Genomic DNA, 22,312 nt, shown 5'->3' on the forward strand with positions numbered 1-22,312 from the left:
AGATGTTTCCGACAAACCTTGGTGGCATCAATCGACCAGGAGTCTCATACAGATATGCAACGTCTTGTGGGCCGTGGCGCCCTAGGTTCGTGATACCGGCAGACTACTCAGACATTACTCTGAATGTCCTATCGACAAGGTGTTCAATACGACTGCCGCAGTTTCGATGGCCTCTGTGTCCTCTTATTGGGGCACTCTGCCTTCGGGTGTCCCTTTTTACCACATGTAAAACATTCCATATTCGCATAGTGATTCTTCGGGTCCTTATTGCCAGCATTGGATATGCTCGTTGGACGATTGAGATCCACTTCCCGTGCTCTTCGTTTCTCAGCAGCACGTGCCGCCTCGGCATTGGCAGCTCTCCTCTCTTCTTTCTTCTGCGCACGGAGTCGAGCCGTCGCTTCCTTCCGTCCTTGGGCGATGAGGCTGTCAATCTCCGACAGGTCTTCTCCGTTCTCGTCTTCAGCATCAACGTCCTCATCTGAATCGTCATCTGAGCCGGAGTCATTCTCATCTTGCTTCTTCTTCTCCGTCCTGCCAAACTTGCCGAAACTGATCCGTCCCGGCATGTGTGGTGGTTTTGGACTTTGATCCTCGTCGTCTTCCTCATGCTCTAGATCGAGCTCACGTTTCCGGTCTGTAGCATCTAATGTGGCGAATCCTGCGGACACTATTCGCAAAGGAGATTCCACAACCGGCTTCTGTGGTGTTTGCACGCTTAGATACCATTTTGTCTCGCCCTTCATCGCCCCCTCCCGCGCCACTGCCTCTTCGCGTTTCTTCTCCTGTGCTGCTACCGCCTGCTCGAGCGCGTCGTTGTCGGAGCGCGGACTTTGGGCAGGCGATGTGTTGACGGAACCGGTGGAAAGTCGCTGCTTTTTGGCCGGAGGCCCCATCGGCGAAGCAGGAGGCGATGCTGCGGCACCGCGCTGCATGAATTTCATGCCCGCGAGTCGCGAGGACATTGCCTTTTGCTGTTTCCCAGGAGTCGCCATGGTTGGGGATTGTGCTGTGATCGCTGTGCTGTCGTAGTCGCGTAATAAAAGTTGTTGAAGGATGACATATTTGATCGGAGCTGAGTCCGGTCCGCACCCTCCCAGTCCGTCCTCTTTTCACCTCACCTTGTCAGACTCTTGAACACATGACAGATTCCCATTCCCACTCCTATCAGCGCAAGTCCTAGAGCGATGAGCTCACAGTGTYTGCCAATCCGTTGCCAAGTGCCATTTCTCACGAGTGCAGTCGCCGACAATTTGCCAATGCAAGATGTTCGGGCAGATGGGGTCGTTCATGTACGAGGGGATGACATTGGGAGTCTTCGATGTGCTCAGCATTGTCTTCACCCCAGACTGTGAGTTCCGGCGTCTTGTTCTGTCTTCTGGCCTGACATGTCCAGATTTCTCTGTCCGTGGTCATCGATCTACTCTCCATGCCACAAGGCACATTAATGCTCTCGCAATTTCTCTTCAATGCCCTCGTCGACCAGTCGATATCGTATTGCTAGCATCGCTCGTATTTTCTACATATGCCTCCTTCACATCAACTTCCTGCTTCGTTCCATTGTTTACGATATGCATGCGCTGTCACAAGCTTGCCCACACCTGAACACTGCCCATCTCTGTTATCTCATTTATCAGGTCTCACTTTAACAGCGCCAGCTTCACGTGCAGCGCTACCTATCACAAGCTGAGCTCACCACCAAGCTTTGACCATTTTCTTCATCACCTATACCTCCGCCACTTCCGCCAAACATCCTGTCCATTTCATCTACCACCGTCACTGGAAAGACTCACGAACAACAATATTCCTGACCAACACCCCCCACACCAGCCATCATGAGCGATGACGAGGAACATCAAAGGACCGAGGTATCTATATCCGCAAACGTGACTGCGTTGTCCATCTGGCCGCAAATTCCGAATATTGAGAAGTCACTGACACAAACTGATGTCAGCTTCACCGAACCTGGGCTCCACTCATTTGACAACGTCTTCTTCTACTGCCTCGACGCACCCAAGGACGCTAAACCTCCAGTGCCCACTGGAAATGCCACCCCAGCGCGGCGTCGCAAGCCTTCAAAACGTGATGAGCATGTCTGGGACGTGCAAGCCAGAATCGAGAAGTACACGGACTGCAAAATCATCAACGTTCGCCTGAAACAAGCAAACAACGTCGATGCTCTCTACGACTACATTGACAAGGAGTTGGAAACCAAGACGGAGGACGACTTGGTGATCTTTTACTACTACGGCCAAGCAGGGGCAAAGGATCGAGAGTACTCCTGGTAAGTTTTTGACGCAAGCAATAAGGTCACCGAGTTAATGACGTCCCAGGAAATTTGACGGACCCAAACATGTATACTTCAATGCCTATGACATCTTTGGGCTGTGCGGAGCCTCTGGTCTTGCCTGCATGTTCCTTCTGGATTGCGACATTCCGACCCTCTGGCTGGAGAAACTGCCAACTCCAAAGGGGCACATCTCCGTCTTTGCACGTGGTGGACAGCTGAGAAAACCCAACGGAGAGATCGAAGACGATGACCACAGCYTTACCGAGAGCTTTACCGACAATCTGAGTGCTCTTGCAAAAGACACCGACCCCGGAAAGAGGGCTCTACGCACAATTCCACAGCTGATCACGCCACCCCAGTCAAAGCCGACTTGGTCAGTGAATCGCATCGACACACTCTTCGAGAGTAAGGTTGGAACTCCCACCATGAACATCGTGGTCGATCCGGAGAGAGTCAGACAGAACAAGGCCGAAATCGAAGACGCAAAGTTTGGAGAAGTGGAGTTCTTCCTCCGAGTGAGAATGAAGGGCGATAAAAAACGCCCGGAGCTGGTCGTTCGATCTCCTGACTCGACTCCTGCCGATATCGTGGCACCTCTTACACCAAGCCCCGTCCAGACTCAGGTACACACTGCAGTGATGGTAGCACCTCCCACACCTTCGGCTTCCGCGGCGGGAAGATCTGGCGCCAGTGGCCGGTCTACGAACGACGAAGGCTACAACTCCGACGACTCCGACGAGTCGACACTGTTCCTCAACCAAAGCCGTCGTCGGGCGTCAACCCCACCGACGGAATGAGCCTGATTCCAGCGAGCGTGTCGGCAAGCCTCCGGCATTTTTTTTCCTACTTACTAACAGACTGTGCTATGGCACAGAATCACGGTAGTCACTATGCGCAGGTCGGGTAGCTTTGATATTGCGATACCGACCGGCATATCATTTTCCTACTCTTATGCATCCAAGCGAAAAAGGCACACCCAGCGACGACTGCGTGAAGGAGTGCCTCCACGATCTCACGGAAGAGATCAATGTGCTGAGCGGCTACCAGGACGTTTGCAGGAATGGATCACGGTTCCTTACACACCTCCATGGGGCTGCTGAGCTACATATCAAAAGTACTGTATTTGAATCACTTTCCCTATAAACTTCACTCTTACATGTTCTGATCGGGTCGCGATATCCGGATTCTTCCATCCACTCTCAACGATATCGTTATCGCCTTGCGGGTCATGATGATTTTATGATTTCGTATGCCGTTTGCTGACCCATGAGCTCAAAGTAATCAGTGAATCGCACCGTACGAAGGCGACGCTGCAACCGATACACATTGTGGCCAACAAAGTGACAGACACTATCCTAACGTACATATACAGCAAAAAGCGCCCGGAACAAGTTGCCGGGCCACAGGCGCAGCTCGTGCATGCCAAGACTGACTGGAGGAAGCCTGAAGTCTATTCGAGTTGAATCGCTACCATTGGTCGCTAGAATACTGCACCCCAAAGAAGGATTCAGGATCGACTGGATCGCAACCCCCAATCCTGCGGATACCACATCTTCGCCCGACTCCAAGGAGTCTGTGCTGCAGCAAAGATATTACGGCAATCTACGTCACAGCAAAGCTGTTGCCATATAGAAATGTCTTTCCTCGACTGGGTGCTACACTCGCCCAACGCAACTCTTCCATATTGCTTGCTACCCGCTATCGYGTCCGATCATCCTGCAGTTCATCATGAAGTCAATCATTCTCAACCTCGCATATGTGGTATCTTCCGCTTCAGCAGCAAGGTTCCCAACCCGAGACACAGCCATGGACCCGCCTCATTTGTTCGGCGCCGTGGGATTCTTAAAGCCCGGCTCCTTTGACACGCAGCTATCCGATGAGAAAGAAGTACTATCTAAGCAACTGTTCGAAGATGCAGGACGTAATCCAAACGCAACCAGTGCGGTATCTTTCAACTTTGCTCCGAAAAGTCTCCCGGGCAACTCGACTTGGACCTGGCGTGTCAACATCACGGATATCAATGTACCGGAACGGATCTTTAACAAACCAGATCAACATGTTGTGAACAATCAATGGGAGCTCCAGTGGCTCGGTGATGAGACTGAAATATCTTCCATGAACAGTTCTAGTTCCAGCGATAAATCCGATCGAACGATGTGTATCTCTGCAGCGGAGATCCTTGCTCCATCGAACATCACGAAACGCTACACTGGGTCTGGAGATTGCTCCTCCGTACTCGGAAAAGAATGCTACGAGAAGCTCCTGGCCGCAACGAGGTCCATCGGATGTGCCACGCCGCCCGATTTCCTCAATTCTGGAATCGACGAGTGCAGAGACACACTTATTAGCAGACCTGGGAGTGGGACTTCTTGTGAGTTGTGGAATCTGCTGACTGGGTGCGGTTTTTCACTGACGGAATGGCTTCACAGCAACCACTTTTGGGAACACCTCGGACTTCATCTCCAGTCAGCCTGGAAATGTTGTGTACTATGACACCTCACCGACTGTGCAAGCGGGCAACGTGTCAGATATCTACGACGAAGCCGAGGGTCAACTCAATATTCTTCTGCTGCGCGAGAATTCAGGAGCGTCGGCAGCAATGGTCTGTCAGGTCGTCAACAAGAAAGTTACATCGAGTGGCGACYGCCTGGGATTGAGTGGGCAAGCTCTGCCGCTGGTAATTGCAATTAGCTCGGCTTTGATTCTCTTTTGATCAGACTCAGTATTTTTGAATAAGGAATATGTGAGCTCCCCGAATGGGGAACTTGGCTACGTATGTTTATCCTCACTATACTAAATTGCAGCAGCGTCCCGGCTCGAGACTTACAAGACTCCGCGATTGTAACTTGTGAGATTTGCTGAATATTCTACTCCATCTCAACAGAAGACCTGTGACGTCAAACAGCAAGTAAGTCGAGATTGATCAGATGCAATCATCAGCCAAAGACAGCCTCGAGCATGCTACTTTAGGCTAGGCGTTCGCCATCTTCTGAAAAAAGGGTATTAACTTTAGACYAGTGAATATTTCAGGAACCCACATTCACTGCGCACAGGGACTCCCCCGTGTTCGCAGCTGTCAGCTATTCACTCGGAGTCTCAAGTTGGGTGCACTAACGACTGCACAAATACTCGGCCTTCGTCAACTAAGGACCTGATATTCTACATCAACATCACATCACCTCATCGCACCAATCTGAACGAAACAGTCCACTCTCGACATCTTGCCTTGAAGAATTCAATCAATCAACAACATCAATCTCATTATCACACTCACGAAAAACCGACACAACATCTCGACAATGGCCCCTTCCCGTTACTACCTCGAGAACGTCTACTCCATGTCCCGCCCAGGATCCTACATCAGCTAGAACGGCGCGGCTTCTCAGCGCGGAGATGTATCTCCAATCGGATCCGGAGGTGCCACAGGCAGAGAGACTCGCTACACTCTCCCCAACCGTCAGCCAGCTGCGAGCCGTACTCAACCCACTGGAACTTACGGTGCTCTCACTCGCGTCGCTTCTCCCAACCGCTATGGAACCACGACTGCCGGTGCCGCGCGCGCTGGAAGCTATGCTGCTGTCGACCGCTACGGTACTATGACTGCCGGCGGAGCCAGCCGTACCATTGGCCGTGCTGCCTCTCCTGATCGTCGTCAAGCTGCTGCTACTCAGCGTCAGTCGGATTATTGCGAGGGCTACGGTGGTGGCAATGGCCGCGCACCTTTCTCCTCCGGTGATTTGGGACCTGTGGGGCGCACTACGACGCCGAGAGAGCGTCAGTCGTACGGTGGTCGGAGCTGTTATGGGCGAAGCTATGGTGGCGATTATTCTTCCGGTGGTGGTTATGGTGGAGGAAGTGGAGGTGCCAACGGTGGAGGAAGCGGAGGCGGCTACGGTGGAGGATATGGTCGTACTGGTGGGGGATATGGCGGAGCATCGGGTGGTGGATACGGCGGCGCATATGGCGGATATAATGGTGGATATGGTGGTGGATACAGCGGTGGATACGGTGGTGGCTATGGTGGCTACGGTAGCGGTGGCGGATATGGTGGCTACTACTAAGTGTGTGCGAGAGGCGGGTGGGTAGATGAGTGGGTGGGTAGGATGAGTGGGTGGGTAGGATGAGTGGGATGTTATGCGGGCTGGTTCGAATGAGGATTGGAGATTTACGTTACGAGGCTGCGATCCATGGCGAGGATAGCAGTAGTTTAGATAGAAAAGTGTTTTGAGCGTTTAGATAGACAAAAGTTTTTGCGCGTCTCAATACCAACACCGTCCGAGTTGCGAACATGGAATCAGCGGATATCTTCACCAAGCCTCTGGCCCGCGAAGACTTCCTTCGTCACTTGAAAGGGCTTTGTATGACCAGTACAGAATGTTATGGTCCGAAATACATGATTCAATGGGGTAGTTGTTTCTGGAACCTTGCATTAGGACAAAGGACCACTGCATCTAGCAAACGACCCGTAGATAATGGTCAAGTTCTCAGATAGTTGGAATAAAGCAAGCGTTCAAGTGCCTTCTTCATTTTGACCTCTTCCTCAGTCAGACAGCCCACCTAATTGTGGCCATCCTGAGATCATCCATCCATTTCGGGTTATTTACAGTCTTGTATGTGACTCCACATCTGTACCTTTCAAGATACTAGTATCGAAAAATGTAAGTGTGATTCTGAAGATGTCTCCTCGAACATCATGTTTTGCTTTTGAGCGGAGCCCCTGACCCCTGACTTTCGAAAAAGACCAGTTCCGCAGATCTTCAAAGATGTCATATTGGTCCTGATCTACAGATCACATGCACAAATATTTAGCTATGACTCGACCCGCTATATTCACTAAGGTTATGCGGGACTTCGATATTCACTCGACTTGCTATTCACTTAGATCACATGGCGCGGCCCCTAGCGTAAAGTAACTCAACCTCCTTCGACTATAAAGTTGCACGTCTTCATGAACGTACCAACCACAAACAAACAACGATCAAAAATTCAGATCACCGCACTTGGTACCTTATCTCCTCGATTACTTCCATCATCCTGTCCAACAACCGACAACAACCAAACACCTCGCCGCGCAATCGCCAACAGCCAAAAATACTACCCCTCACCGTTCTTCTCCCAACAATCAAAACAACCAGCCAAAATGCAAAGCCGCCGAGACTACCAAAACCGCTACGACACCTACGGAATTTCGAGCGGTGGTCAATACGGCAGAGCACCTCCAAACCGCAGCGACTACGAGCATCCCGGCCATGATGGGTTCTTCAGACCCAATGCATCCAACAGCCGCAACTTATACGGCCGGTCCGACGCGCGCACTGGTTATCATCCTCCAAATCAACGTCAATCAAACTGGTGCGAAGGTTACGGCAACAACGGCGGTAGTGGAAACGGCCGCGCGCCTTTCGACTACGGACCTCTCGGACCCGTAGGAGGTCCGCAGTCCCGTCAGGAAGTTCGTGGAGAGGGATCTTGGGCGAGCCACGCGGGATGGTACAGCAGACCAGGAGCTCGTATGGAAGTTGGGGATGAGGCTCGCGGCTATGGTCGTCGGCAGCAGGAGCGGTCTCCTCGGCGCGAGTCTCGAGGGGAGCAATATTCGGATCGTCAGAAGGGGAAGTTTCGCTCGTTTTTTGACCGCTTCAAACAGTCGTCGTCGGGTGGGCAGCAGTATGGGCGAGACTACGCTGGACAGAGGAGTTCGGAGAGAGACTATGCTGGACAAAGCCCAGAGCGAGGTCAACGGTACGGCGGCGGCGAGGGTCAGCAGAGGAGGCATCGGGGTTATGGGAGAGCTGCGTGGTCGGCACTGCGGAAGTTTTGATCGGTACTTGGGGAGTACTGGGGATGGGTATAGTGTATGAATGGTGGATCATCACATGCTAAGATGACACGGAAATGCACAAAGGGTCTTTGGGTCTTTACAGCGGGAACCGAGTAGAAATTGGGCTTCGGAGGGTACTCAGTATGAGCGTGGAGGAAATCAGGAAATGTCAGCGAATGCGGTCTTTCAGCGAGTAGATTAGTTGTTTACGTAGACAGAAAAACTTTTGGGCGCTCAAATACTGCTCCAGAGGGTGAGAGTTCAAGAAGATGCACAAAAAGAACCGACCAATGTGAGTGGAATCACACAATGTCATGCTCCGTGTTGGGAGTTCTTCTTATGATACAACCCCTTAAATCGTCATCTGCCAAGAACATTTAGCACGGACAGGGCCGGTGACTCGATCATGAGTGCAATTGTAACATGATTTCCACAGTGAATGTTTCTGTACAAACCTGCACAGCTTCCCCTACAATCATTCAGCAGTTTGATGAAAGAACACCAGTGTTGTTGATCAGAAACCTCTCTGCATCGAAGATGGATCGACCAGATTCTCACACCAAAGACCGTCACAGCAACTCGAAACCTCGCCCAGATGGTCCTTTCCATGAGCGTTTCGCCAGCCCGGCCTATCAGCCAATCAATCCTCCCTTGTTGACCGATAATCGATACTCCAACTACGACACCATGAGTCAAATTCGCTCGCCAGCGATACAAGCACGCTCTCCCAATACCACAGACCACAACCCTACAATTCCCGCCTATGGGACAAATGAATCAGTATGTACTAACAAACCGGGCTACACTCCAAAATTACCCACCTACTCACCAGAAAGCCCATCCTTCTGCCCAAACCAACAGAACAGCAGATCTTCGAGCCCATCCCACCAATCTAGCCATCCTCCCTCCGAATCTWTATTTGTAAGAGCTTACCATCATTGGCGAAGAGAGATCTCACTTCAAAGTGATCCATTCAATCAGGCTTCTAAACTTGAACGAAACGATCAGCTTCCCCACCGCAATATGAAAAGTGGAGGGGAATATCGTAGCGAAGGAGATTTTGATTCTGTTCGGGCGAGACTTGCACTGTCTACGTCGGTAAAGCTATCTCACGATTTCTGGGCTCGTCGCCGAGCCCATAAAGATAAGGGCGAGGAGTTTACCGAGAAGAATCACAATCGTGAGGGATGAGGAATGGGGAGTTAGCACTGGGAGTCAAGGGGATGTGACGAGTACGGTGAATGTTTAGTGGAGATGGGCAAGCTTGGGTGGTTGTCTACACAAGAGGGAACTTCGGGGGCGGGGGACTGTCGGAATGTAGCTATCAAGCCAGATCACCGTGGGGACAGAGTTGGAGAGAAGATCAAATGAGGGACTCTTGAAAATGAAATGAAATCGACTGGGAGATCAGGTTGGTTGTTCGAGGCAGAGATATGGGCGTGTACTATTCATACAAACGAACGTTGGGCTTCAGAGATTAGGGTTGGAAACAGTACGCATGCGGGTAGAGTGTAGGCTCTGAAGTACCTTCTTTATGGAAGTCGTTTCCGAGCGTAGGCAAGCTCAAAGCTCAGGGGTGAGGAGACATAACTCAGTTTGTTCAGGGTTGTATAGTCAATAGACCCAGTCTCTGGTTCGCAGAATAGTGTATCTAAATATCGCATTCACCTGACCATCCCAATGCAGTCAGTATCCTACACTCAGCCGATCAGATCACAGGATCAATCGCCATCGAGCCACTCAGTAGATCACCGGGCAAACACGATTGATAACCCATCACACCCACATCGATCGACACGCCACACAAGCAAGCAACATCAATCAAAACATACTCCCCGCAAAATCAAGAAACCACCCCCTCCAAGTCCCTCAATCGCCTTCGAAACAATGGCAAACGTCCGCGTCGTCTCCTTCGCCCCAGATGGAACCCTCTCTTCCATAGCACCATTCACCCTCTTTCACCGAACTAGTGCCGCCAAAACCTGGAACGCGGAAGGAATCTGCAACACCAAGAACATCCACAAAAACCTCACCAAAATTTTCAAGAAAGTCTGCGATCTTCCGACTCGTACAATTATTCGCGCGGATGATGGGTCTGGTCTTGAGTTGTCGATTGAGCATATCATCAGGATTATTGAGAAAGAAACTGTGCTTGGGAGGGGGAAGTTGAAGTGTTTGTATCTTGTTGTTTATGAGACGGATCCGAGACCACCGTTGGATGATGAGGTGGAGCGTGCTATTTGGGGGGAGCCGAAGGTGGTGGAGAAGGAGGAGTCGAGATGTTGTATTCTGCAATAGAGTCATATTGCTTCCTAAGCCTTTATTGTTGCTTCAAATCTCGATGTGAAGAGGGAATGAAGTCCACTTGACCTTTTTTGGTATCGCCTCTCATTCCAAGGGTCCGTGAGTGGAAGACCTTCGTTCGAATTGTAGTGAGACCAGCCTTTTGTTCGTCTCTTGTCTTTTGTGAGGAGGTTTATTACTCTTGTCTACGAGACGTATTCAGTGCCACTCATGAARCAAAATGCACATTCGCAGAAGAGGAGTCGAGAAACTGGAAGATGCTAGCAAAGGCCGGCGAAGAAGGATGAATTGGAGGACTGCGCTTTGTATTGCGCGGCAGTCTCAAGATAGAACCTGCTAGTACGTTTGTTTATGAGATAGAATGTTCATGTCGTCAAAGTGCGACACAACCAAAATCCAAGACAAGGAACGACGTACTTCTGGACTGTGAGAGAAACGTACCCAGCCATGATAAGTCTGTTGTGAAGCCATGTTCCTATCTTCTTCAATATCGTTCAAATCTTTGCTTTCCATCAGCAGCATTGTCCAAATGTCGAATGTAACGCAAGCGAATTGGCCCAGACATCTCCTCATCGATTCTGGCACTTACCGCGAAGACATATTTCTCTTCAATGATTGGTCACAAAGTCACAGCCCTGGAGTTCTCCCCTTCCAAAAGATAACATGGTGGAGAGATGGAAGGTGCTGCGTGCATTCTCGAACTCTGTGCCGTGTCTGTCGCGATGTGCTTGGAGTACAGACTTTGAGCAACACATCCGCTGCGGACCCGCCGTCCGAATCGTCACGTCAAGATTGCAGTATCTGGGATCCTTTCATGCGGAGATGGGACTTTGGCGTTGTCGCAGAACCGCGACATCAAGCTCAGAACAGAAGAAACGCCCGTCATCTTTACAATGGTGGAGCGCTTCGTGCTCTAGACTTTACCGTTCCGACGTACTTTAATCCTCATTTTGCTGGACATCCGGGGGTACGGCAGGGTGAGTTGTACATCTTTCCGACGGCTTCCATCCGAATTCTCTTGCAGAACGAGTTGACCGGTCAGAGTGGATATTTGAGAATTCCCGAGATGAGTATGGCCAATCTGATGGACAACTTATTGGGAGAAGGTGAATCATTGTATTTGAGGTATTGGAGGAGAGGAGAACAGGCAGCGGAGAGAAGAATGTGTCGTGGATTTGGATATATCTTGGATGAGCTCAACAGGGGTGCCAGAGGAGGTGAACTTCCGGCTACGATGGAGAGATGCTTGAGGATTCGAGAAGCCTGAGATATGGAATGTGGACTGAATGGCGAGGCGGAAACTCGGGTATAATGGCTAGCGTGAGGAAGAGGTTGACTCTTGCTTGTGACACATCGCTGACCGTGCACCGTCTTGGCGTCACGAGATAAACTGCGGCGACTAGGAAAGTYAGGTGAGGTGACTGTGAGACCCACTAATGTCCAATCCTTCGATGACGGTAGATACTGCGGCCGAGGTTCTTGTCGTCTTTAAGATATAGGCCATCGGCTCGCCACAGCTGATAGAGACCCATTCTCACGTAGAGGTCTCTTGTGCAGCGATGAAGTCATGACATTTCATAGAAGTGTTGGTGCTTAGATTGTGCTACAATGGAAGTGTCTAGCAGAAGGAAATTGAAGCCTGAGGTACCTCCTGCATTTCTTGTCCCACGACTTTATTATATGGACCTGAAACATCAGGTCGACGTTACCTCCTCCCTCTTCCCAGCGATGCCCGAGGACGGGACGGGAGATTGTGGAGCCCTTTGCATCTTCATCGACGTAAACTCTCGCCTATATTGCCAAGAACAAATGTGTGCCTTCGGACCGGTCATCATGTATAGAACATCTTGGCTGCATTCGCGAGGCCGCCATTATGCACGGCGAGCAAGCGGAACTAACCAAAATCACTCCATTGCTGCGCACTCTACACTTCTCCATACGTATCGGACCCCTCTTCAGTCGACACAAGATACCATGCCATGGCTACTAGTCCCCAGCAAGCAGATTTACAGCAGCTTCTGAGGCATTTGGACCGACAGAAAGAAGCCTAYGACGAAGCTATTCGCAGAGTACAGGAACACATAGCATTGCCACCTGCCTTTCCGGTCGACCCGTCTATCGTACCAGAAACTTCGCGACATTATTCTCTGGACCGAACCCATGCAAGTCAGTCCTTATCGCCTCCGTCGCTGTATAGCAGAGCGGACTTGCAGATATTGACCGGACTGTCCACTATTGAGTCTTCTTCGGGCTCACGCCTGACAGGAGATGAGTCCGACGATGAGGCAGATCAAAGCTTTTGTGTGCGGGAGCCTCTTCCACAGGAGATTCATGGAGAAGATGATTTCAGACAGCATCTTCAAACGTATCCCTGGGACGACGACGGCAAGAAAGTGCTGCAAGAATTCGCTGGGAATAAGTACAGACTCCAGCAGGATCTCATCTTGACCAAGAAGGGTCCGCTGCCAGATCAATCCCATCACACTCATTTCCAGATATTCGACATCGGAGACAATGGTGCTCCAATGCTTGTTGAGGTCAAGCATGAGGATGTCACTAATCGTCCAACTGCTCTTTGGCAAACTATCAAAACTGTCAATCCAGATTCCAGGCAGCGTAAAGCTGTTGGAAGGGTTACAATTGTCCGGGAGCCGGCTCCAGTCTTGTTTGGTGCTCTTCACTACACAATGCATAAGCATTTCGACGTCGATGAGCTGTTCAGATGTCTCGTCGGAGCACAATCAACATGTTGTGACTTGGATCGTGCATTCGATTCTGATCCGCGGCGGCAAAGTTCCTTCGTGTTCTCGTTTGAGTACTTTACACTGATTGGAGAAGACTGTCAGCCATTAGCATGGCAGCTCGCTGATGCTCCGGCATCACGGAAGCCTGGTCATATAGCCATCACTCGATGTAGCTCTATCGTGGCATTGTCTCTAGGAGGTGATGCTATCAAGAAGATCCGCAATCCGGATCGTAGGGCTGGGACGACACATGGATTCGTGTATGACCCATGGAGTCCCTACCACATTCTCAACATCCAGTGCTTTCCCGACTGGGAAAGCTCTCTTGACGTGCATAGCCCCACAGAGCACTACGGTATGTCACATTATCGTTGAATGTCGATTTCGCCACGCGGTTCATGCTGACTTGTCTCACTGGCAGTGAATGGAGTCGAAGCCTTTCTCGTCACTGTTCTAGGCGAGTACAAAGATGCCGAAAAGCGGTTTGAAGATATTTACAAGCAGATCAGCAAACTCATCACACCACCTCTAGCATTCATGTTCCAATCCGACCTTCGAGACAAGCTCTTGTTTGAAGACGACAAATATACATATTCTCGACGCTACTTCTGGGCATTTCAAACGCTTGGCATCATGATTGATAGTATGGCTGCAATGGTAGATGCTTACGAAGATACATTCACAGACGAGGTGTGGGACGGACGACACCGTACTCTATGGCCGCTGCTAGACCCGGAATCTACTCGGAACAAGTACTACAAGAAGAAGCTATCTGGAGTGCGACAAAACTTCGGATATCAAGTTGCACGCATCAAAAAGCTGATTCAAAGTTACGAGACGAGGCGCTTGGAGATCAGTCGCCTAAGAGACCAACTTTTCTCCGGCACCAGTGTGATGGAAGCCAGGAAGTCTGTTCAACAGGCCGAGATCACCGTCCAGCAAGGCCATAATATCAAATTGCTGACCCTTGTCAATCTCTTCTTTCTGCCGCTGACCTTTGTCACTTCAGTATTTGGGATGGAGATTCTCCCAGAGCGCAAGTAATCTCCACTCCCTTGCCTCTACTCCATGAGCTGACAGACTGCAGACGAACCCATGTGGAGATTCGCGGCCGTGACCGTCGCAATCTGCCTCCCATGTTTCATTCTAATCGGATCTCTGAACTCCACAGCTGGTTTGATCTGGTGGCAATCCAGATTCTCCGAAATATGGAACTATCTCCGCAAGATGTGGCCATGTTCAACATTCGCCAGTAGCGAGGAGCCACCTCTGAGCCGCACACCCACACTCGCAGTCCCGACCAATGCGAATGATTACCCGCTMCCTAGTGGTATGTCCACGAATGCGAAAATGGCGAAACGACTACGCAGACTTTCTTCACACAAGCATGGTGACCGGGAGAAAGTCCCTCGGATGCACGAGCTCGTACACGAAGACTCCATCATTCTACCGGGGACGGATTTGCAATGGAGCGAGTCGAGACAGATATCTAGAAGAATGAGCGAGAGACTGGAAACGTCACCACTAGGACGRGCTCGGACGCCGAAGGAAGTGGCCTAATAGAGCAAGTAAGCTGCTGGAGATGGCGTTGATGTGCAATCGAATGGGGTACGAATGTCAAACCTCAAAGCCCTACGGTCGAACCTACAAAGGAATGTCTCCTGCTCCAGCAGAAGCTCCCCGCTATTGGCAGACCGCCATGAATTATGCCCTGGGCCTATCGGATCGAAGTCCTTGCGTGGACAAAGCTGGACATTTAGAGAGCCCGAGGAAGATGATGCGGCAGGTGAAGAGATTAGAAGGTGTCAAAGCTGTTGATATGCCGGTGAAGATGCTGGAACGTCTTCGTACTGCGGACTACAGCCTTCCTTTGCGTATGGCCAGCAAATAACGAGCTCGACTCTGGACCGGGCCCAAGCCGTGTCATTTTCTTGCATAAAAACGGTGCTTAGAGGATGACAGGAACGTCAAGACGAGTCCGCCGAGAGGGCCAGAGTCTCTAGACTGGAGCTCTTGCGTCGACTGGTATGCCGATGGTCCACCCACTTCGAAAGCTTTCGACAACTAAAAGAGCAACTCTGYAAACGGGAAACGTTGCAGCAGCCTTGAAAACAATGAGCGCTTCGAAGAGCACAGGACAGCGACCAATGTTCCCCACCACCCAGCTCTTTCTGGTCACAAATAGAAGGTTCTACTCACGCAGCGGAGCGCTGCGGAGTTTGCTTGCACCTTTGTCCCGTCACAAACTGTGGTTTGGTTTGGTTCGGTTTGATCTGGTTTGGTCGGTCCTCAAACCTTATTTCCGCAGCGACTTATACTGCGAACCCGCTCCTCTTGACATCTTGCTTCTTCACACTCTTCTCACTCTTTACCTTCGCACTCAAGATTTCGCTTGCCATCCTTCACTTGCTCACACTCTACTCCCGGATCTTCATCAAGGTCGACTCACCTGGAGAATTCATCCAGACCCAATCATCTACTCCCGGATCTTCATTACGGTCGAGTCATCTGGATCATTCACCCAGACCCAGTCATTCGAAATCTCCACCCAAGTCCATCTACCTTGGAACTTTCTATCTTCATCACGGTCGAGTCATCTGGATCATTCGCCCAGACTCAATCATTCGAAATCTTCACCCAAGTCCACCTACCTTGGAACTTTCTTGAATCCATCTGCACCAAGCATTCACTCAAACACACTCCTGCAGATCAACTCAAATCGTCCTTTGAACAGACTTCATGGAGTTGCAGAGACTATCGCTCCGCGACACCGTCGGATGGCCATACGAAGAAGCCTACAACAAGCTGATCAAGGCGTTTGGTCTAGAAGGGAGAATCAAGGACGAAAAGGACGCTAGCAAGACGAGATATTCAGTCATCGAAGAAGCTGCAAAATCTTCCGTCAGAACCGCAGCAGGTGGTGACATCGTAGAACCCCTCCCATGGTACCGGTTCGATGTTGCGTTACGAGATTTTGTGTTCAAGCAAGCTGTCCCTGGTCTCATCTCGGATCAAACCCTTGCCCGTGTACTGCTGAGTTTCTATCTGGAGCTGACAGGCGTCGACGCGAGCAAGTTCGCAGACACACTACCCGAGACGGCCGGTGCAACGAAGTACTTGAGAAATCTACTGAGACGAAAGCTGATCACCCGGAACGTCTCCCAACGCGTGTTGTTCTTCTTCATTACGGAATGCTGCAACAAGTGGTTCGATGACCTCGTATTTCAAAACAATTTCGATGTAGAGGAGGCGCTTCGAGACGGTCTGCGGGTATTTGCGATTTCCCGGTCTAAGGGCAAAATTGCCAAATTCTGTCTCCTGACTGGACTGAACCCTTCTGATGCCAGGCGCCACAAAGCTGGTACAGATCTTGTTGGCGCCATGGAAAGTGTCCTTGGAGAAATGGCTGATGACTTTGACGAGCTGGAGTGTGTAACCAAGTGTATCCAAGCAAAGTTGTTCCCTCTCGCAGACGACCATATCGACATTCGCAGATTCCTCGAACAGAAATCCAATGATGACGATGATTATCATTTGCTCGACTCGGACGAGGCCACAAAGGAATATCTGGTGGGGTATTTCCGCAAAGAAACGCTGTGCAGGAGCGATGAGCAGGCGACCACGTACCTCGACACGAATTTCTGGTTGATGGAAAAGGCTACGCAGGCTTACAGGAAGTGGGCTCTCGCGCCAGGTGCATTTGACGATGTTGATCTTGTGGACACCGCGAGCCCACCATACGTTGAACCCAATAGTTTGATCCTTGCTCCACTTGGCGCTCCGATTAACGATCAGACTGCCAATCCTCTGGAGGCCGCCACCCATTCACTCGTGCGCCGATACCAGAGAAGCTTGCCACTCGAATCTGACAAGGACAACACGCTGTATGACATGATTCGTCGCTTTGAGGCCGGAAACTTCAACAACCCAGACCAGCTTGCGAGAATTCACGCTCAGCTGACTTATCGTCTCGAAGTATGCGAACTTGCCATGCAAATTGTCAACAGATTGGAGCTGTGGAAAGGCGCAGCAGTGCCCATTTCTGCATGGGATCCTCGCACGCGGGAAGGTGCCGATATGAGGGTGCGAAAAATCATGGTTGGTCAACTTCAGCAAAACACCAGCTGGTTCAAGCCTAAGAAGGCTGGCGATGGATCTTACTACAGAAAGCCACTTTTCTATGTTGCACGCGCGATGGACATGCATGGGTATCATGGTGAGCAGGTCTTGGAGCAGATTGAGAAGGCGAAGAAACTGCTTCAAGAGACCACCGAAATCGGACTCCGGTAGTTGCAACGAGCGAGCCAACCGTGGTCGTAACATTGAGCGAATATATATGAGTTGGAGAAAAATATGAACACTGTATGCAGCATCGAAATTTGCCAAGAGCATAGAAGTCCTGCTACTGCCTGCTTCTTCTCCTTGGTGAAAAGAGTCTTCTGGCTCAACAAAAGATGGACGCTTTACGGAGAGCGCCGACGTCTGAGGTTTGCGAGTTGAGCGACTGCTACAACGTGGCACATGAATAAGGTTCTGTGGCTGTACGTCTTGCAGCATGCTCTTTCCTAATTCGGACTTGGAACGATCCAGCCAAGCCATTCTTAGTCTGGGCCTCTATCCCCAAACCTTGGTCCTGGCAACAACACACGGAGTGCCCGTTTCTTCCCTGATAATCCCTTGTCGTTGCTATTGACTGAGTAGTCGGCGGTCTGGAAAACGCCATGTTCAATCTGAGCTGACTAGTACATCTCTTTCCACGTGGACATAAAGAGCGTTGCAGTACTCACTTCTATGTGATTTAATTCCGTCAACAGTCCCATTCTCCTTTTCAATCGCCAGCAGAAGGACATCATGTCGATGAACAGATCACTCTTTGTCAGAGGTCTTATCCTTGCGACGCAGTTAGCATCCGTCGCTGCTGGAACTCTGCCCCTTCCTGCTACCACAACATCAACTATAATCCCCCCATCAACGACAACCTCCTCCACCACCACGATACCAGTAGTATTGCCGAGCACAACTACCACCTCTTCATTAACGGTAACAACCTCAAGCAGCACGAGTTCGGTAAGAAAGTCGCTCAAGGATGTTAGAAACTCAGACTAACACTCCCAACCAGACCTCACCAACAGCYCCACCAACTTGCACAAGCGGAACAATCCTCCCAGGAACAACATGCACCCAAGAATGCGGCATCGAGCGATCAACCGGCGACTACAAAAGCATCGACTACACCGAACTCACAACCCAAAGCGGCTTCCAAGCCTGTGCTCGTGCCTGTAGCGACGACAAGAAATGTCTGACCGCTCAATACCGCATCAACAATCGAATCTGCTATATGAAAAACTCCATTACCGCGCCCGTTGCGAACAAGAATATCAACGGCGTCGTCTGCCGCACCTGTGCCCAGGGATCTTTAATTCCAGGAACTTCCTGTCGGCAGGAGTGTAATGTTGATCGTCCGGGAGGCGCACTCACTAGTTTGAAGGTCACGGGTCCGAATCCATTGAGGTCGTGTGCAGAAGCCTGCGTCAACAATCCCCAATGTCTTACTGCTGAGCTCCGCAAGTATGTTGGTGGAACATCTGAACTGAAAGATATTTGCTGATTCTTGCGTGTAGGGATACATTGAGATGTTTTTTGAAAATGTCGGTCAATGATAAAGTGGCGAATACAAAAGTTGATGGCGTGATTTGCCGCTCTCCTGTGTCATCCACGACGCCCACGTCAGTCATGACTACCATCACCACCACCACCACCAGCTCTAGCTCAACTACCGACTCCTCAACCACGACGGTCACTGAAGTCATGACTACCACCACCAGCTCTAGCTCAAATACCGACTCGTCGACCACGACTACATCTGCGACTACTCCAACTGCTCCAGGTGCGTAGCCACCAAAAGAATAACTTTCTTGTCCAAAGCCTAGCTAACATTTACCAGCATGCTTCCCCTATACTGGGTATCCATGTACTAGCAATGACCAATGTTGCAGCGGCAATTGCATGGAATATGGACCAGGTAGAATCTGTCTCAATTCCTCTTGATAGATGGATCTAGAAACGGAATTTATTGTAGGGCCTCTCCATAGAGTGACTTATCATCAAGATCACCTCTGTATCGGACCTTTTCAGTGTCTAACGAGTGAACTTCGCTGCTGGAAAGGGGAGACGGGGAGTCTGATGACCCCGATATTCCCCGCAGGATGGTTGGCGATGGCAATGCGCGGTTCGCAAGACCCCGAGTTTCGATTTGATCTGCTTTCACACTCTTGCTTGCAGGCATCGTAGATATGATAGGAGATCCGGACGTAGCTGATTCGAGCGGAAGTTCTGACGGATAACTAGGGAAAAACTTAGTTCGTGGCCATGTTTTACGTTGTTCGACTTGCATGAATCTAGTACTACACATCTGGACACATTCGAGCTTGTCAACACTATCAGACGTATCTGGTATCCAGCTCTGCATTCGAAGTTGAAGGCTTTCGAGATAATCCTTTTCCTGAGGTCCGACAAGTCTTTGCAGGTATACCAGACCTGCCACTTCAAAGAATGTCGGATAGTAGCCCGCAGTAGACCAGTCGAGCATTGCAATCTTCCCGTCGTTAGCGAGTATGAAATTCCTTGGCGCCAGGTCCATGTGACAAAGACCGAATTGCGTGCCTTCAAGAGATAGCAAGCTTGCCTTGGTTTTGGCCTTGACCCTCGAACTCTGCGGGCTCCATTGGGCGAGCCTCAAATTCAAAGCATGCTCAAGGTCCTGCGCTGAGCGGAACTCCAAATCTGCTTTTCCATCGCCCCATGGAAAACCTGAAGGAGGACCCCCACAGATTGGCCCGGGAGCGGCGTGTTTGCCAAGTTGAGAAGCGGATCTAGAATGGAGAATGTAGAGCGCTCTTGTAACCAGGTCAACAATCCCCTTTTCGAGATAAAGTGCTTCGCTGGCCAGCGATTGGCCATGAATATGTTCCATGACGAGATAGCCTGATTCGACACCGTCATCGTCTTCTGCCCGAAAGAAACGGTATGGCTCAGGAACGCGTACCGGGGTGGAAAGAAGAAGACTCCAGGCAAATTCTTGGTTTTTGAATTCCGACTCTTCTAGTGTGAGGCCTATCTTCACGGTGACGTGTTCAGAAACCCGCTTGATACTCGCACATTGTCCTGTTACCGTAGGCGTTTGGTTGCAGTAAGTTACAATCTCGGCGGTGCTCGCATTGTTGAAGTCGGACGATGTACTTTCCCACGTCAACGTCATGTCGTAATGAGAGAATCCGAGCAAGGGCATATCGATCCGGGCTTTTATCCATTTGATCTGATTAGTCACGGCACTTCCTCACACTGCCTGAGGCATTAAATTCATATGGCTCACGTCCGCTGAGAATCAAAACATCAGAGCCAACACTCATTAAAGCATCACCTACATGTAGACAAGTGCACCATTATGCTCAGAACGGCAACCACCGGGTATGAAGAGCTCCCTCTCAAGATACAAGACCTAGCCGAGAGTCCGACTTCTCTATCATTGTTGGCGGCTCAAACTACACCTCTTGATGGCAAAACATGCTCGCCATCAACGATAGGCCCGCACTCTCGAACATGCTCTTCAAAAGTCTGGATAGTATACTTCCTCCTCCAGTGCAGCGGTGGCTTTCGATACTGCCTTTTGCAACCGAGGCAATGGAAGCCCCATTCTACTGAGCCTATCGATACATCCACGGTGGGTGCACGCACGACAGCCATGAAACGTTTCGCAAACGACGAACGAGGATTTCCCCTCGCCGGTGTACTTGCCGGCCTCCCGCTCGAACTCGCCCGACGCTTTTCAAACTTTCTCGCTGCAGTTTGTGAAGTGTGCTGCTCCATCGCCACGGCAGATCCATAAAGTTGTATTCCGGCGTGTCGGGCTGAGGCTTGGTCGAAGAGCTCCAATCGAGCGGGTACTGTCTTTTCATTTGGAGAATAGCATCCAGGCACGCTCCTCATGCCGATCAAGGATGCGAGACGACCTCGATTCAGCCCGTAGTGACGCAAAACTTCGGCGGATGATAAGGGTACATATCTCTGTTTCTCGGAGAAACAGAGCAAGCAAACGCGAGTACAATCGAGTAGATAGATAAATCCGGCAAAGTCTTCACATTCTTCGCACTTGGAGGTTATTAATGCACGGAAGAGGTCTTGGCAGGTGGTATGCGAGCCTGCGTTGATACTGAGGATGCCGCGTAGAGGAGCGAGTGTGTAGCGCGTGCATGTTTGAAATTGTGGTATGGAGTCGACAACCTGCATAGCTCGCTGATTCACGCGTCGGAATTCCATCAGGGATCGAAGAGGAGTATCAACGAGGATAGCGCTGAGTATTTCCAGAGGTAGCCCGTCCAGAGCACCGAGGTCGTGGCGAGGTTGAACATGGTGTCGACCCAGGTCCAGAGGACAATTCCGCTCCAGGTCGTTGTCGTCGAGCGTGTGGTCTGTCAGGTTGGGATGAGGATACACAAGCCCTTCCAGAGATACAGCGGTAGGAGATTCTTGATTCATGACTGTTTAGCGGACATCATACTGCATAGCCAACACAAGATGCTCTTGATGAGGTGTACACTACGCGTTGAAATGTCTGATGTCAGTGAAATGTAGCTCGTAGGACGTGCAAGCGTGGTGTACACATCCACCTAGTGAATTAGCCCTTGGAGTCGTGAATTTCACGACGAGGCTGCCGAAATATGCAAGAAAGTGTACAAACTCAGGAGGTGCAAGTTCAATGTTTGTATGCAGCAAAGAGAGTTCACCTCGATCAATGCCGCCAAGCAACCCGGTAAGCGGCAAACCCCGGAGCCAGCTCCACACCGCCCCACCAACAAAGCATCCGGCATGAGTTTACTTGAGACGGTTGGTCACAACCGAAGATATAACAACCATCACTGAAGCATCCGCCTTGCAATGGGTTGCCATCTTTTGCAAGCTCTCTCCAGTGTATGATGCGACCAGTGCGCGAATTAAGCGACTAGCTCACCGCTACAGAGGTCATATGAGCTGCTGCGAGCTCCAAACGTTGCAAGCTCAGCTCATGATCGGGGGCGGGCGAATTGTGGTCGACCGCGGATCGCTGTATAGTGGATGAACAAGGAGGGAGATAAGACAAGCCTCATCGCGCCTCTC

At 50.6% G+C, this 22,312-nt stretch overlaps 11 protein-coding genes; 8 read left to right on the top strand and 3 right to left on the bottom strand.

Annotated features, from left to right (window-relative positions):
• Positions 1–143: 143 nt before the first annotated feature.
• RCC_07373 (uncharacterized protein) lies at positions 144–995 on the bottom strand (the record flags this gene model as incomplete). The annotated part of the gene is made up of 1 exon (XM_023772631.1): positions 144–995. One exon carries the CDS (start codon positions 993–995, stop codon positions 144–146), a length of 852 nt encoding a protein of 283 aa, XP_023628399.1.
• An 847-nt stretch (positions 996–1,842) lies between these two features.
• RCC_07374 (uncharacterized protein) lies at positions 1,843–3,087 on the top strand (the record flags this gene model as incomplete). XM_023772632.1 has 3 exons in its annotated part: positions 1,843–1,868; positions 1,955–2,284; positions 2,334–3,087. The coding sequence occupies 3 exons, from the start codon at positions 1,843–1,845 to the stop codon at positions 3,085–3,087; spliced, it is 1,110 nt and encodes a 369-aa protein (XP_023628400.1).
• Positions 3,088–4,018: 931 nt separating this feature from the next.
• On the top strand, positions 4,019–5,003 carry RCC_07375 (uncharacterized protein; the record flags this gene model as incomplete). XM_023772633.1 has 2 exons in its annotated part: positions 4,019–4,661; positions 4,720–5,003. The coding sequence occupies 2 exons, from the start codon at positions 4,019–4,021 to the stop codon at positions 5,001–5,003; spliced, it is 927 nt and encodes a 308-aa protein (XP_023628401.1).
• Positions 5,004–7,430: 2,427 nt separating this feature from the next.
• Positions 7,431–8,111, top strand: RCC_07376 (uncharacterized protein; the record flags this gene model as incomplete). The annotated part of the gene is made up of 1 exon (XM_023772634.1): positions 7,431–8,111. The coding sequence occupies one exon, from the start codon at positions 7,431–7,433 to the stop codon at positions 8,109–8,111; it is 681 nt and encodes a 226-aa protein (XP_023628402.1).
• A 423-nt stretch (positions 8,112–8,534) lies between these two features.
• Positions 8,535–9,302, top strand: RCC_07377 (uncharacterized protein; the record flags this gene model as incomplete). Its single annotated transcript, XM_023772635.1, has 1 exon — positions 8,535–9,302. The coding sequence occupies one exon, from the start codon at positions 8,535–8,537 to the stop codon at positions 9,300–9,302; it is 768 nt and encodes a 255-aa protein (XP_023628403.1).
• Positions 9,303–10,944: 1,642 nt separating this feature from the next.
• Positions 10,945–11,682, top strand: RCC_07378 (uncharacterized protein; the record flags this gene model as incomplete). The annotated part of the gene is made up of 1 exon (XM_023772636.1): positions 10,945–11,682. The coding sequence occupies one exon, from the start codon at positions 10,945–10,947 to the stop codon at positions 11,680–11,682; it is 738 nt and encodes a 245-aa protein (XP_023628404.1).
• Positions 11,683–12,394: 712 nt separating this feature from the next.
• RCC_07379 (uncharacterized protein) lies at positions 12,395–14,719 on the top strand (the record flags this gene model as incomplete). XM_023772637.1 has 3 exons in its annotated part: positions 12,395–13,514; positions 13,581–14,195; positions 14,247–14,719. The coding sequence occupies 3 exons, from the start codon at positions 12,395–12,397 to the stop codon at positions 14,717–14,719; spliced, it is 2,208 nt and encodes a 735-aa protein (XP_023628405.1).
• Positions 14,720–15,898: 1,179 nt separating this feature from the next.
• RCC_07380 (uncharacterized protein) lies at positions 15,899–17,449 on the top strand (the record flags this gene model as incomplete). The annotated part of the gene is made up of 1 exon (XM_023772638.1): positions 15,899–17,449. The coding sequence occupies one exon, from the start codon at positions 15,899–15,901 to the stop codon at positions 17,447–17,449; it is 1,551 nt and encodes a 516-aa protein (XP_023628406.1).
• Positions 17,450–18,010: 561 nt separating this feature from the next.
• On the top strand, positions 18,011–19,054 carry RCC_07381 (uncharacterized protein; the record flags this gene model as incomplete). XM_023772639.1 has 3 exons in its annotated part: positions 18,011–18,226; positions 18,279–18,727; positions 18,781–19,054. 3 exons carry the CDS (start codon positions 18,011–18,013, stop codon positions 19,052–19,054), a joined length of 939 nt encoding a protein of 312 aa, XP_023628407.1.
• A 175-nt stretch (positions 19,055–19,229) lies between these two features.
• RCC_07382 (uncharacterized protein) lies at positions 19,230–20,447 on the bottom strand (the record flags this gene model as incomplete). XM_023772640.1 has 2 exons in its annotated part: positions 19,230–19,503; positions 19,570–20,447. 2 exons carry the CDS (start codon positions 20,445–20,447, stop codon positions 19,230–19,232), a joined length of 1,152 nt encoding a protein of 383 aa, XP_023628408.1.
• A 248-nt stretch (positions 20,448–20,695) lies between these two features.
• RCC_07383 (uncharacterized protein) lies at positions 20,696–21,694 on the bottom strand (the record flags this gene model as incomplete). Its single annotated transcript, XM_023772641.1, has 1 exon — positions 20,696–21,694. The coding sequence occupies one exon, from the start codon at positions 21,692–21,694 to the stop codon at positions 20,696–20,698; it is 999 nt and encodes a 332-aa protein (XP_023628409.1).
• Positions 21,695–22,312: the final 618 nt, after the last annotated feature.

This window comes from Ramularia collo-cygni (assembly GCF_900074925.1).
Source record: "Ramularia collo-cygni strain URUG2 genome assembly, contig: RCC_scaffold11, whole genome shotgun sequence".
NCBI classification, from domain to species: domain Eukaryota; kingdom Fungi; phylum Ascomycota; class Dothideomycetes; order Mycosphaerellales; family Mycosphaerellaceae; genus Ramularia; species Ramularia collo-cygni.